This window comes from Procambarus clarkii, chromosome 30 (assembly GCF_040958095.1).
Source record: "Procambarus clarkii isolate CNS0578487 chromosome 30, FALCON_Pclarkii_2.0, whole genome shotgun sequence".
NCBI lineage: Eukaryota > Metazoa > Arthropoda > Malacostraca > Decapoda > Cambaridae > Procambarus > Procambarus clarkii.
The window spans coordinates 11,572,029-11,583,654 of NC_091179.1; the positions used below are offsets into that span (position 1 = coordinate 11,572,029).

The 11,626-nt window shown below is 43.3% G+C and overlaps 1 protein-coding gene across 2 annotated transcripts; it reads right to left on the reverse strand.

Moving 5' to 3' along the window:
* Positions 1-3,552: 3,552 nt before the first annotated feature.
* LOC123765517 (uncharacterized) lies at positions 3,553-9,028 on the reverse strand. Of its 2 annotated transcripts, none has more exons than XM_045754155.2 (2): positions 8,802-9,028; positions 3,553-5,536 (listed from the first exon to the last, which is right to left on the reverse strand). In XM_045754155.2, exon 2 carries the CDS (start codon positions 5,470-5,472, stop codon positions 3,973-3,975), a length of 1,500 nt encoding a protein of 499 aa, XP_045610111.2. In that variant the 5' UTR covers positions 5,473-5,536; positions 8,802-9,028; the 3' UTR covers positions 3,553-3,972. The 2 variants fall into 2 exon arrangements, with proteins under 2 accessions (XP_045610111.2, XP_045610110.2); XM_045754154.2 differs by lacking the exon at positions 8,802-9,028 and adding an exon at positions 8,408-8,787.
* Positions 9,029-11,626: the final 2,598 nt, after the last annotated feature.

Below are 11,626 nucleotides of genomic sequence, written 5' to 3' on the forward strand. Positions count from 1 at the left end.
AGATTTTCCAGCGTGGCATCGCTGTCCCTCTTTATGTTGTAGGTGTTTTGCGGGTGTTGTCTCGTAGGTGTTTTGCAGGTGTTGTCTCGTAGGTGTTTTGCGGGTGTTGTCTCGTAGGTGTTTTGCAGGTGTTGTCTCGTAGGTGTTTTGCGGGTGTTGTCTCGTAGGTGTTTTGCAGGTGTTGTCTCGTAGGTGTAAAATATGAAGGGGAAAAAAAGCAAGAAATGTATAAAAAGATAATTTGAGTTTAACAGGTGTTTATAACGACATTAAAACATAGGACCTCGGTCATGGTGATTACAGAACCAGCGTCCCGCAGGTGGTGGTGTTATTGATGGTCTTCCCCCCTCCCCCCCCTCTCATACTCCCCCCCTCCCCCCCTCCCCCCCTCCCACCCCCCCCCCTCCTCCTCCTCCCTCCCCCCCCCCCCTCATCTTCTCTTCCTCCTCCTCCTCCTACTCCTCCATCTTCTCTCCCGTGTGTTCCTCCCTGTCTAGATGTGCTCACCTAGATGTACTTGCAAGGGTCGAGCCTCAGCTTCTAAGACCCGCCTTTCGAACCACTGTATATAGTACTCCAATGCAATGTGACCTCTCTCTCTCTCTCTCTCTCTCTCTCTCTCTCTCTCTCTCTCTCTCTCTCTCTCTCTCTCTCTCTCTCTCTCTCTCTCTTTCTCTCTCTCTTTCTCTCTTTCTCTCTCTCTTTCTCTCTCTCTTTCTCTCTCTCTTTCTCTCTCTCTTTCTCTCTCTCTTTCTCTCTCTCTTTCTCTCTCTCTTTCTCTCTCTCTTTCTCTCTTTCTCTCTCTCTTTCTCTCTCTCTTTCTCTCTCTCTTTCTCTCTCTTTCTCTCTTTCTCTCTCTCTCTCTCTCTCTCAGTTGACCCTAAAGAGTCATATATTTCACAGGTTAACACAGTAAACAACTCGATGTTTCCACGTCTTTTCACGATAAATAGTTGGATAGAGTTATGGATAGACGAAAAGATGGATGAATAGACAGATGAATAATGGATGGATAGATGGATGGAAAGATGAGTAGATAGATGAATAGATGGATAGTGGACCAAACTCTCTCACAAGACAAGCCTGGCCTCGGGCCGGGCTTGGGGAGTAGAAGAACTCCCAGAACCCCATCAACCAGGTATCAACCAGGTATCAACCAGGTATCAACCAGGTATCAGGCAACACCGCCATTACACGCACCAGTAAGTCACCAGCAACAGCAGCAGCAGGGGAAGCAGCAGCAGCAGGAGGGGCAGGAGGAGGGGCAGCAGGAGGGGCAGGAGGAGGGGCAGCAGGAGGGGCAGCAGGAGGGGCAGCAGGAGGGGCAGCAGGAGGGAGGCGACACATGTGACCCCATCACAAGAGGCGCCAGACGCTGGTAGTGGGGGTCAGGTCAACTCGCCCCGGGCCTCTGGCATCTGCAGTCTCAGTTGTAATTGCTTCTGGCATTAATTAGCTCAGGGTATTGTTCCGCTTCCTCCTTCCCAGATGCGACCGCTGCGGGGAACTGAGAGAGAGAGAGAGAGAGAGAGAGAGAGAGAGAGAGAGAGAGAGAGAGAGAGAGAGAGAGAGAGGAGGGTAGATAGTGGTGAGGATGATAGCGTGGTGATGGTGGTAGATAGTGATGATGGTGGTGGCGAAGTGACAGGAACGCTAGAAACCACTACTAATGTAATGAGTGTTCAATAAATTGAACTAAATTGAACATAAATTTATTGAGTGTTCAATAAACCCTTGAAATATATGTTTAACACATCTCTAACCCTGTTCATGGAAGACAGAAGAAAATGTATATATGTTGGTTAGCATTGTAAATGTGTGGCCACGTCTGTGGTAGAAAATAATAATAATACAAAAAACTAATGTAATGACGTTTTGAATGTTATTTTTAGTCACAGCTAAACTCACCGCGTCTTAAACAGGTTTGAAAGCTGCTTTTAAAAAGGGGCGTTCAGATTCTGTGTGTGCTTCAAGAGTATGATCTCAAACACTCAGACCTGTTACATAAAAAAGTCTCGCAGAGACCAATTTATAGACCAATTGCCATTGAGGGCCTCCTCGAAGACCAATACAATAAGAGACAATGTCTATCTGTCTGTCTATCTGTCTGTTCGAAGTTGGAGGTCAGACGCTTCGGGCCAGCCTCACCCAAATTGGCAGAGGGAATAGCCTGCGGTGCGGGATGGACATAGGCTCGTCGGGGTCACCAGAATATAAAAGGGAACAGCGTGCCAGTGCCACATTCAGACCCCCCACGCGACGGATATTTTTGGCACTGGCGGGCGTCCTCCGCCATATTTTCAAAACAAACTTTTCAAACAATTTTCTTATAGTAACATGCATCACTATTCACTGATCTCGAGTAAATTGGCAGAAATGTCCTGCTGTCAATCAATCATTTCCTGCTGATTGATGGATTGATAGATTGATGGATGGATAGATATCTTATCTTGAGGTTATCTTGAGATGATTTCGTGGCTTTTTTAGTGTCCCCGCGGCCCGGTCCTCGACCAGGCCTCCACCCCCAGGAAGCAGCCCGTGACAGCTGACTAACACCCAGGTACCTATTTTATTGCTAGGTAACAGGGAATATTGATCTAGATTGATGGATCAGTAGATGGATAAATCGATAGATCGATACATTAAGGTATAGATAGCCAGATGAGGAGATGGGTGGGTACAGGGATGGATGGGTAGACGGACAGACATATGGTTAGAAAGATGAGTTGGTGGATGGATAGATAGATGAATGGATAGATGGATGGATAGACAAATAGGTGGATGGATAAATAGTTGGATAGAGTTATGGATAGACGAAAAATGGATGAATAGACAGATGAATAGATGGATAGATAGATGGATGGAAAGATGAGTAGATAGATGAATAGATGGATGGAGGGATAGATATATGGAGAGGTGGATGGAAAAAAAGATGAGTAGATAGGGTAGATAGATAGATGGATTGAGTGTTGCATAGATGGATGGATAAATGAAAAGATAGATGGCTAGACAGATGAATAGGTGGATGGATAGATGGAGATAGATGTTTATATTTTTATTAATTAAAAAAAACAAATAGAATTATTTTGTCCAATAAAATTTTGCAATATTGCTACTGGACACTGATTTATTACTCAGTATAACTCAGCATAATGAAGCCTTATAATACTGATCTAATATTATATGCTGATATACTTATATATCTATAAATAAACTTATATATATACTTATATATAGATATGCTTATATATCTATATATTATATACTGATACTAAATACTGACCAATATTATATTGATCTAATTGATCCAGTAACAGATTTGTATGTTAACCGTTATGACATTATGAAGATATTAACAGCCTGGTTGATCACACTGTCTCCAGGAAAGTTTGGACCTTATGCTTATAAAGTAAAATAACTCTTAATAAAAAAAACTCGGAAACAGGTAACCCACAGGTAAATGCGTCGCTTAAGACTCTATTAATTTTACATTTTCCCACACACAAAAGTAAACAGAAGAACAGTAAAATAAACAGAAGAACAGAAAAATAAACAGAAGAACAGTAAAATAAACAGAAGAACAGTAAAATAAACAGAAGAACAGACGTATATAAACGCACAGGTAAACTCACACAATAATCTTACATATAATGACATTAAAAAAGACAGTAGACTTTTCCCCAAATGACTTTTTGGGGATAATTTGTGCTCAAAAGAGGGACGTCACCTGTCACATCGGTGCTGTTCACAATGGGACTTGAGATTTGAAAATGAATAGACAGTGGACAGAAACGTGCGATGCAGTCTATCACGCCCGCGTTTCGGACGCCACATACTGCCGTAGGAGCATCGCTTCTACGTCTCGGGTGTAGGACACTACCAGAAGAGCGTCACGTAGACGTCTCCGACGCTGTACACTGCCGCAGAAGCATCGCATCTACGTCTTGGGTATAGGACACTGCCGCATGTCCGTCACACCGACGTCTCGGACGCCGAACACTGCCGCAAGAGACGCACTACGTCGTCGCCGCTATGAAAGCTCCTTCGGTGTTCTCTCACAGACGGGCTCCTCCGACGAGCTTCTACCTCAAAAGAACTGAACCTCCGAGGCTGTGTGGCCGGTCCGGAATCTATGACGCCTATAGTCGTTGATGTGTTCCCCGGGAGCGGGACCTGAGCGGACTGCTTCCTCACCAAAGAGGACACGGAGTGGACAGGGGATCTTTCGTCCAACCTTGAAGGCGCGGGAAAGGTCCAAGCTTCCAGGACATTAGGATCTGATTCAAATGATTCAATGATTTCACTTGTTTCCACATTTTCTGTGCTGTACTTTGGTGCTCGGAAAGCAGGCGGGGCGCTCGGACATCTGGATGCCCCGCCTGCTATCGCAGCGCCTTCCCCAAGATATCTAGGATCAGCAGTTATTCCAGCAAGGTGCAAGATGTCTGGGTCAGATGACACGTAGCAAAAGCACTCACGAAAACTCTGCTGGGATGCAGCTTGCGACTGCCCACCAGCGCTGAGCTCGCAGCCGTACAGCCGCCCCAGAGAGCGGGATGATGGCCTGGAATGAGGTACTAACGAAGCTCTCTCTGTGGCACCAGTTAAACTATCATTACTTTCCGCAGTGTTCATGGTAACGGCACTCATTGCTTCCGGGTCGCGCAAGCCCCTTCCGTTATCACAGTTGGCCACATTTATTTCTGTTTGAAAGTCCGAGTTCTGCTGAACCAATAGTGACTGGTTTTCTGCAAGTACTTCTGAATCCCCGAAGGAAATGCCCTCGTCTAATGGAGTCCATGATTTGAAAGATTGGTCTTGTGATATGGAGATGGAGGACGAGCCAGAATCTGGAAAATATTCACTATTATCCTCTCGGGGCGCCTCTATTGTGATGGTGGGAAGTGGCGCCATAAAACTGGACCGCACGTTCGAATATTCGTCTAGACGATCGAGTTGGGAATTATTGTTAGCTCTCGTACCCTGGCTAGAGACTAAAGGACGAGAACTTTTCCTTTCTATCGCTTTAGAAGTCTGCTCTGAGCCACATGAAATTCTTTTGCTGTATTTTCCTTGATTTACAGCACGGTCAAGGCTAAGAAAGCCGTCTTGGGAGAGACGCCTGGAATTAACGCACTCCCGTTTGGGTTCCTCGCCAGAATCATCAAAATGAACCGACAATTTCTTCCCTCTTCTTCCGAGATGAGAACTGTCTGGCGACGGGGATGAGGAGGTGTGGCCGTTCCTTCCACTTACCAATCCAAACCCGGACACGCGAGGTGACGAATCCTGCTGCCCCGTGTCTGAAGAGCAGACGCGACACAGAGACACCACTCCGCGAACGATGTACAAGATGAGCAAGACAGTCGTGGAGAGGATAAGGACCAGACCGACGAACACGACTGGTCGAGGGAGAGTTACAGTGTCGTCGAAGCCCTCTGGAGTAGGGGTCGTGTAGCTCAGGGTCGACATAGCTTGGCGCTTCTCTTCACAGTTCTCTTCCTCCTTCTGCCGTAGCTGCTGCTGCTCCTCAAGCCTGAAATAGTGAAATATTTGGGGACAAAATAAATAGTGGTCATATTTTCGGTGTAAATGATTAAGGTGCAATGTCCGGCAGGTCATTATTCATATGGTGACAACTATACAGAGGTGACAACTATACAGAGGTGACAACTATACAGAGGTGACAACTATACAGAGGTGACAACTATACAAAAGTGACAACTACACAAAAGTGACAAGTATACAAAGGTGACAACTATACAAAAGTGACATGTATACAAATGTGACAACTATATAAACGTGGCAACTATACAAAGGTGACAATTATACAGAGGGGACATACATTACAAAGATGACAACTATACAAATGTGTCTTACTATACTAAGGTGATAACTATACAAATGTGACAACTATGCAAATGTGACAACTATACAAAGGTGACATACTATGCAAAGGTGACAACTATACAAAGGTGACAATTATACAGAGGGGACATACAATAAAAAGATGACAACTATATAAAGGTGACAACTGTACAAAGGTGACAACTATACAAAAGTGGCAGCTATACAAAGGTTACAGCTATGCAAAGGCAACATACACACAAAATGTATTTAATTACAGAGATATACATAGAATGCTGCATTTACCTAAATATACAGTACATATAATGCTGTATTTACTTAAAGAGATACATAAAAGGCTGTATTTAGCTATTGAGACATACATCAAATACTGCATATACGTTTCAGGCTATAAATAACTCCAGGACTCTATTCACATTCACTGCACTTCATAATTAAACCAATTTAAACTCCAAGCAGAGTAAGAGGGGGATTATTATTAACTATAAATAATCTAATGGGGTTCTAATAGCATTTGGAGTTGGTTCATTAATTAGTTGTTGTTGCTATCAAGAGACAACGAGATCAAATTCCACGTGAATGAGCAGTATGCGAGGCCTTGACAGCCTGCGCTAACCTACTGGAAGACAAACTTTATGTATGAAAAAGAACTCTCTGAACTACTGGTAACGGAGTCCATTCTGATATTCCCGCCCCTTCCCCTTCCTCCCCCTCTCCCCTCTCACCCTTCTTCCCTCCCCTCCCTTCCCCCTCTTCCCCTCTTTCTAGGCGTCTGAGCATGCGCGATGAGGCACAGCAGATGACAGACTCTTCAGGCTGCCCCGTTGCATTTTCAATGGTGGTTGTATTGCCCTGTAGCTCACAGCCGAGAGGCCCCTATGGCTCTATTCCCGCAGTAGGATATAGAGAGCAGCGGTTGAGCACGTTTCATTTCGCCTGATGCTACCTGTTCATTTAGCACTAAATAGGTATAGGCTTCCTGTCCCTGTCAGCGGGGAACCATCTTAGGTTGGAGCTGGTTAATGTTTACCTGACTTTACCTGAAGGCCACTATCTCTAGTGGCTTCGACAAGGACAGGAAGCCAGCGGCTTCTCAAAGGTCCCCCCCCCCCCCCTCCCATCATTACTGAGGACTTTTCACACGTAAATTTGGAACTGATGTATTGTTTTGGTACGTGTATGGCTTCGGGGAGTAGCGATTCCAAAGGTTATTATCCTGTGGGTAAAAAAAAATCCTGTTACCTCTACGTTGTGGCTTGTTGAGGGATTTTTTGTTTACACAGCTGGGTACAGGAAGAGACGACTGCTAACTTCTGTTAACAGGCTGAGAGCTTTCCCTTCCCATAGCTCATGGTAAGCTATGAGTAACTAGTATACTACTAGTAACACTAATAACTAGTGTTACTAGTAACCTAGTAACCCTACTAGTATTCCCTGGAACACGACCCGCCAACAGTCGGTTAAGAACCCGAAGTAGTTACGCAAGTACTTACGAACGTGTACATCTTTCCTCAATCTTTGACGGCTTTGGTTGCATTTATTAAATAGTTTACAAGCATGAAAACTTCCCAATCAACTGTTGTTACACTATGTGATGGAGTGCGAAAAGATACGTGAATTTAGAGACAATTCTATAACCAATGTTCCAGCGATGTGTCAATATTTCATTCAAAATGATCTGCTACCAGAAATTTTAGCCAAATATCCCCAGTTTGCTAACTGTAGGTAGTAACTAAGTGATTGTAACCTATCCACCGCTGCCCACTGGATGGGGGGCGGTGTGCAGGACAAACATATAAATTTTGACACTAGCTCTCCACATATGTCAGTTGCTTAATTTAGAACCTGTACTTGAGGTCGATCTCGAACCCATTGTTGATGTGATGACTTATATTGAATTTTGTAACTAGCTCATCAAGATTGTAACTTGCTTAGCTAAATGAATTGTGGGGTTCAGTCCCTGAGCCCATTATGTGCCTCTGTAACCCTTTCCACTACCGCCCACAAGATGGGTATGGGGTGCATAATAAATGAACTAAACTAACTAACTGTTGTTATTGTTATAAACAGCCTCGTGATGCTTCGGAGCTCACTAAATGTTTAATATTTGTAAACAAAGCCGCCAAAGATTGAGAAAAGATGTACAGGTTCGTAAGTGCTTGCGTAACTGCTTCGTGAATCTAGCCCTGGTAGGTACCCAATTACTGCTGGGCGAATGGAGGTGAACAGTTAAAGGATTGGCGTCCTGTTGGTCCTCCTGTCAGTTGGGACTCGAACCCAGACCAAATCGTAGGCGAGGCTATGGGCGAGTGTGCTACCAGTGCTGCCTCATGTCAGTTACACTGAATCTTTTCAAAGTGGTTGGAATCAATATCCTCAACTCCTCCCAGTACGCATGTGCAGTGGATTATAAGAACATCTAAAAATACGTCGTTCTTTTCTGGACGTCAAACAACGTCAAGCTGAGTATTGAGCGAGAGCAAAGAACGACTATAATGTCCCTTGTATGGCGACCAGCTCATACAAATATCTAACTCACCGTGATGACATGCATAGCAACGAGGTCAATAGACAACATGGATGTCCACTTCCACTTAATAGACAATATGGATGCCCAATCCCAGTCAATAAACAATTGGGATGTCTACTCCAGTCAATAGACAACTGGGATGTCCACTTCCAGTCAATAGGCAACTGGAATATCCACGTTCAGTCAATAGACAACTGGGATATCCACTTCCAGTCAATAGGCAACTGGAATATCCACGTCCAGTCAATAGACAACTGGGATATCCACTTCCAGTCAAAATACTACATGGATGTCCAGTTCCAGTCAAGATACTATACGACTGTCCAATTCCAGTCAAAAGACACCATGGATGTCCAATTCCAGTCAATAGACTACATGGGCGTCCACATGGATATATACCTACTTTCAAATCGATAGACTAGAAGTTCGAAAGGTTTCTTCGAACTCTTCTTCTTTTTTCTGTTTCTCATAAGCTCCTCACACACACACAAACACAAATCAAAAGAGAAGCTCGCACGTGAGAGAGATCTCGCTATGGTGTGAGAGGTTATTGCTCATCACCAGGATCTACGTACGCACTGATCTAATCGGAAAGACTTCCCTCTCTCTCTCCCTCCTCGACGGAGACATTATCGCTACTTGTGTGTGAGTAAATACTGGACGTTTTCCTTGTTGATAACACACTGTGGCTTCCTCCCGCTGGTGATAACTCTCAGGTCCGCTTGTCACCATCCTGGCACCCGTGTTCACCTTCCAGTTTGATAACACCCCCGTGTTGTTCTTCCATCCTGTTCTTCCATTCGTTCATCCTGGTAGCACCCTTGTTCTTTTTCCATCCTGGTAACACCGGTGTTCATCTAACCTGGTTACACCCGTGTTCTTCCATCCTTGTAACACCCTGTGTTCTTCCATCCTTGTAACACCCTGTGTTCTTCCATGCTTGTAACACCTGTGTCCTTCTTCCATCCTCGCAACACATGTGTCCTTCCATTATCGTAAATCCATTCTCTACTTCCGTCTGATAACACCCATGTTCCTCTTCATCCTTGATGCCATCTATGTTGTTCTTCCACTCTGATAACACCCTTGTTCCTCTTCTACCCTGATATCACCCATATTCTACCACCTATGTTCTTTCCCCCCCCCCCCCCCCCTGATAACTGCAAGATTCCATCTTGGAGCCCATTTTGATGGATACATACATCAATGACATAGATGAGAATATTAGTAACTACATTGTCAAATTTGCAGACAACACTAAGTAATAAGTAATTATTACACTACTAATTGACAATAATAATGAAAATGGAGCATATCATGATGACTACTGTGGCTTAGGTTATTTACAAATGAAAAATACATTTAAAGGGTTAAATACTCAGTGTGTTTTATAGTAAGTAATTATAGTAAGTAATTAGACACTAAGTAATTATAAAAAAAAGGCGCCAAAGATGACACTAAGGTCTATAGTAAAGTAGGAAGCAAAAACGACATTGCGGCCTAATAAAGAGATCTACATGACCTCCCCAAATGGTCAGAAGACTGGCAAATGCTTTTTTTTAATATTGAAACATGTAAGAGCCTGCATGTCGGGCATAAATAGGCATATCATAACTATCATATCAGTAGCACTGTCATGCAAGCAGATTTATGAAGAATGATGTCTATGAGTTATGATCCACTACTAATTGAAAGTTGCACGACAAGTGGGAGCTGCAGTAAAAACAAAAAAATTAGGCCGACTAAACCCCAGGAAAAGTAAAATGAACCTTTGACTTTAAGGAAAAGAAAGTGGTTATTCAACTGAAAAAATTCTCAGGTGCAGCCCCATCTGGACAACTGTATCCAAGTATGGGGACCTCATCTTCAAAAGGACACATCTACTTTGGAGAAAGTTCAACACTTTCTCCAAAGTGACGAAAATCATATCGTCATTTCAAAAGTTCTGGGATGATGAAAATCATCCCAGAACTAAGTCAACTCTCATACCAGGAACAGTTGAGGGCCACAGACGAACACTGCAAACTAGACATGACAGGGGTGATCTCACCAAGACCTTTTAAATGCTGAATAAGTTATTTATTCATAATACATTTCTCCAGACCATTTCTTCAGATCAAATGTATCACATACATGGAGCAACAAGTACAAACTCAACAGGCCAAAATGCAGGACAGGAAACAGATGCTTTTTTTCACCCAGATGGTAATAAACCTATGGAACTGCCTATGTGCCAAAGCCAAAGCCAAGACATTATTTCAGTTTAAAATTCAGTCAAGAAAATCCACAAGAACAACAGAGGAGGGGGGGTGGGAGCCTTGGACAAGCTGCTAGCTTCCTGTCTCCATTGAGGCCACTAGATATTTTGGGACCTCAGGTTGATTCAGGCAACAAACATGTCTTCCTATCCTCATAACACCCATATCCTCTTCTTCGTCTCGATGGTATGTGCAGTTTGCATGAAGAGTTTATTATCCCGATGACTGCATCCATATGTCCTCCTCACTCCCTGATAATGCCCATGTCCTTCTACCACCACATGCATGCATCTACACGTTCATGTATCCAATTTATAATTCATATAAATTTTCTAACTGATAGAAAAATGAGGGCAGTAATCAGGGGCAATGTATCGGACTGGAGAAATATCACAAGTGGAGTACCACAGGGTTCAGTTCTTGCACATTCTTCAGCTACGAGGAGAGGTTAGAGGCATCAAATATGCAAAAACTAGAAGATGGAAGAAAAAGAGGTGATGTGATCATTACATACAACATAGTAACAGGAATCTATAAAATTGAGAGGGAAGAATTCCTGATACCAGGAACTTCAAGAACAAGAGGTCATAAATTTAAACTAACAAAACATAGCTGCCGGAGAAATGTAAGAAAATTCATTTTCGTAAACAGAGTGGTAGACGGTTGGAACAAGTTAGGTGAGAAGGTGGTGGAGTTCAAAACTGTCAGTAATTTCAAGGCGTTATATGACAAAGAGTGCTGGGAAGACAGGACACCACGAGTGTAGCTCTCATCCTGTAACTACAGATAATTACAGTAAGTTTGGGATACATGTGTAAGATATTTGAGAAAGATGTGAGTGCAAATAAATTTGTTATCCACTTAATTCTGTATCTTTTACATACAATATTGCCATTATTATTTTAATAATGTCTCGTGTATGTACTTTTTCCCAAAGGAGTGACAACAGAACAAGGATTACTCAAAATAA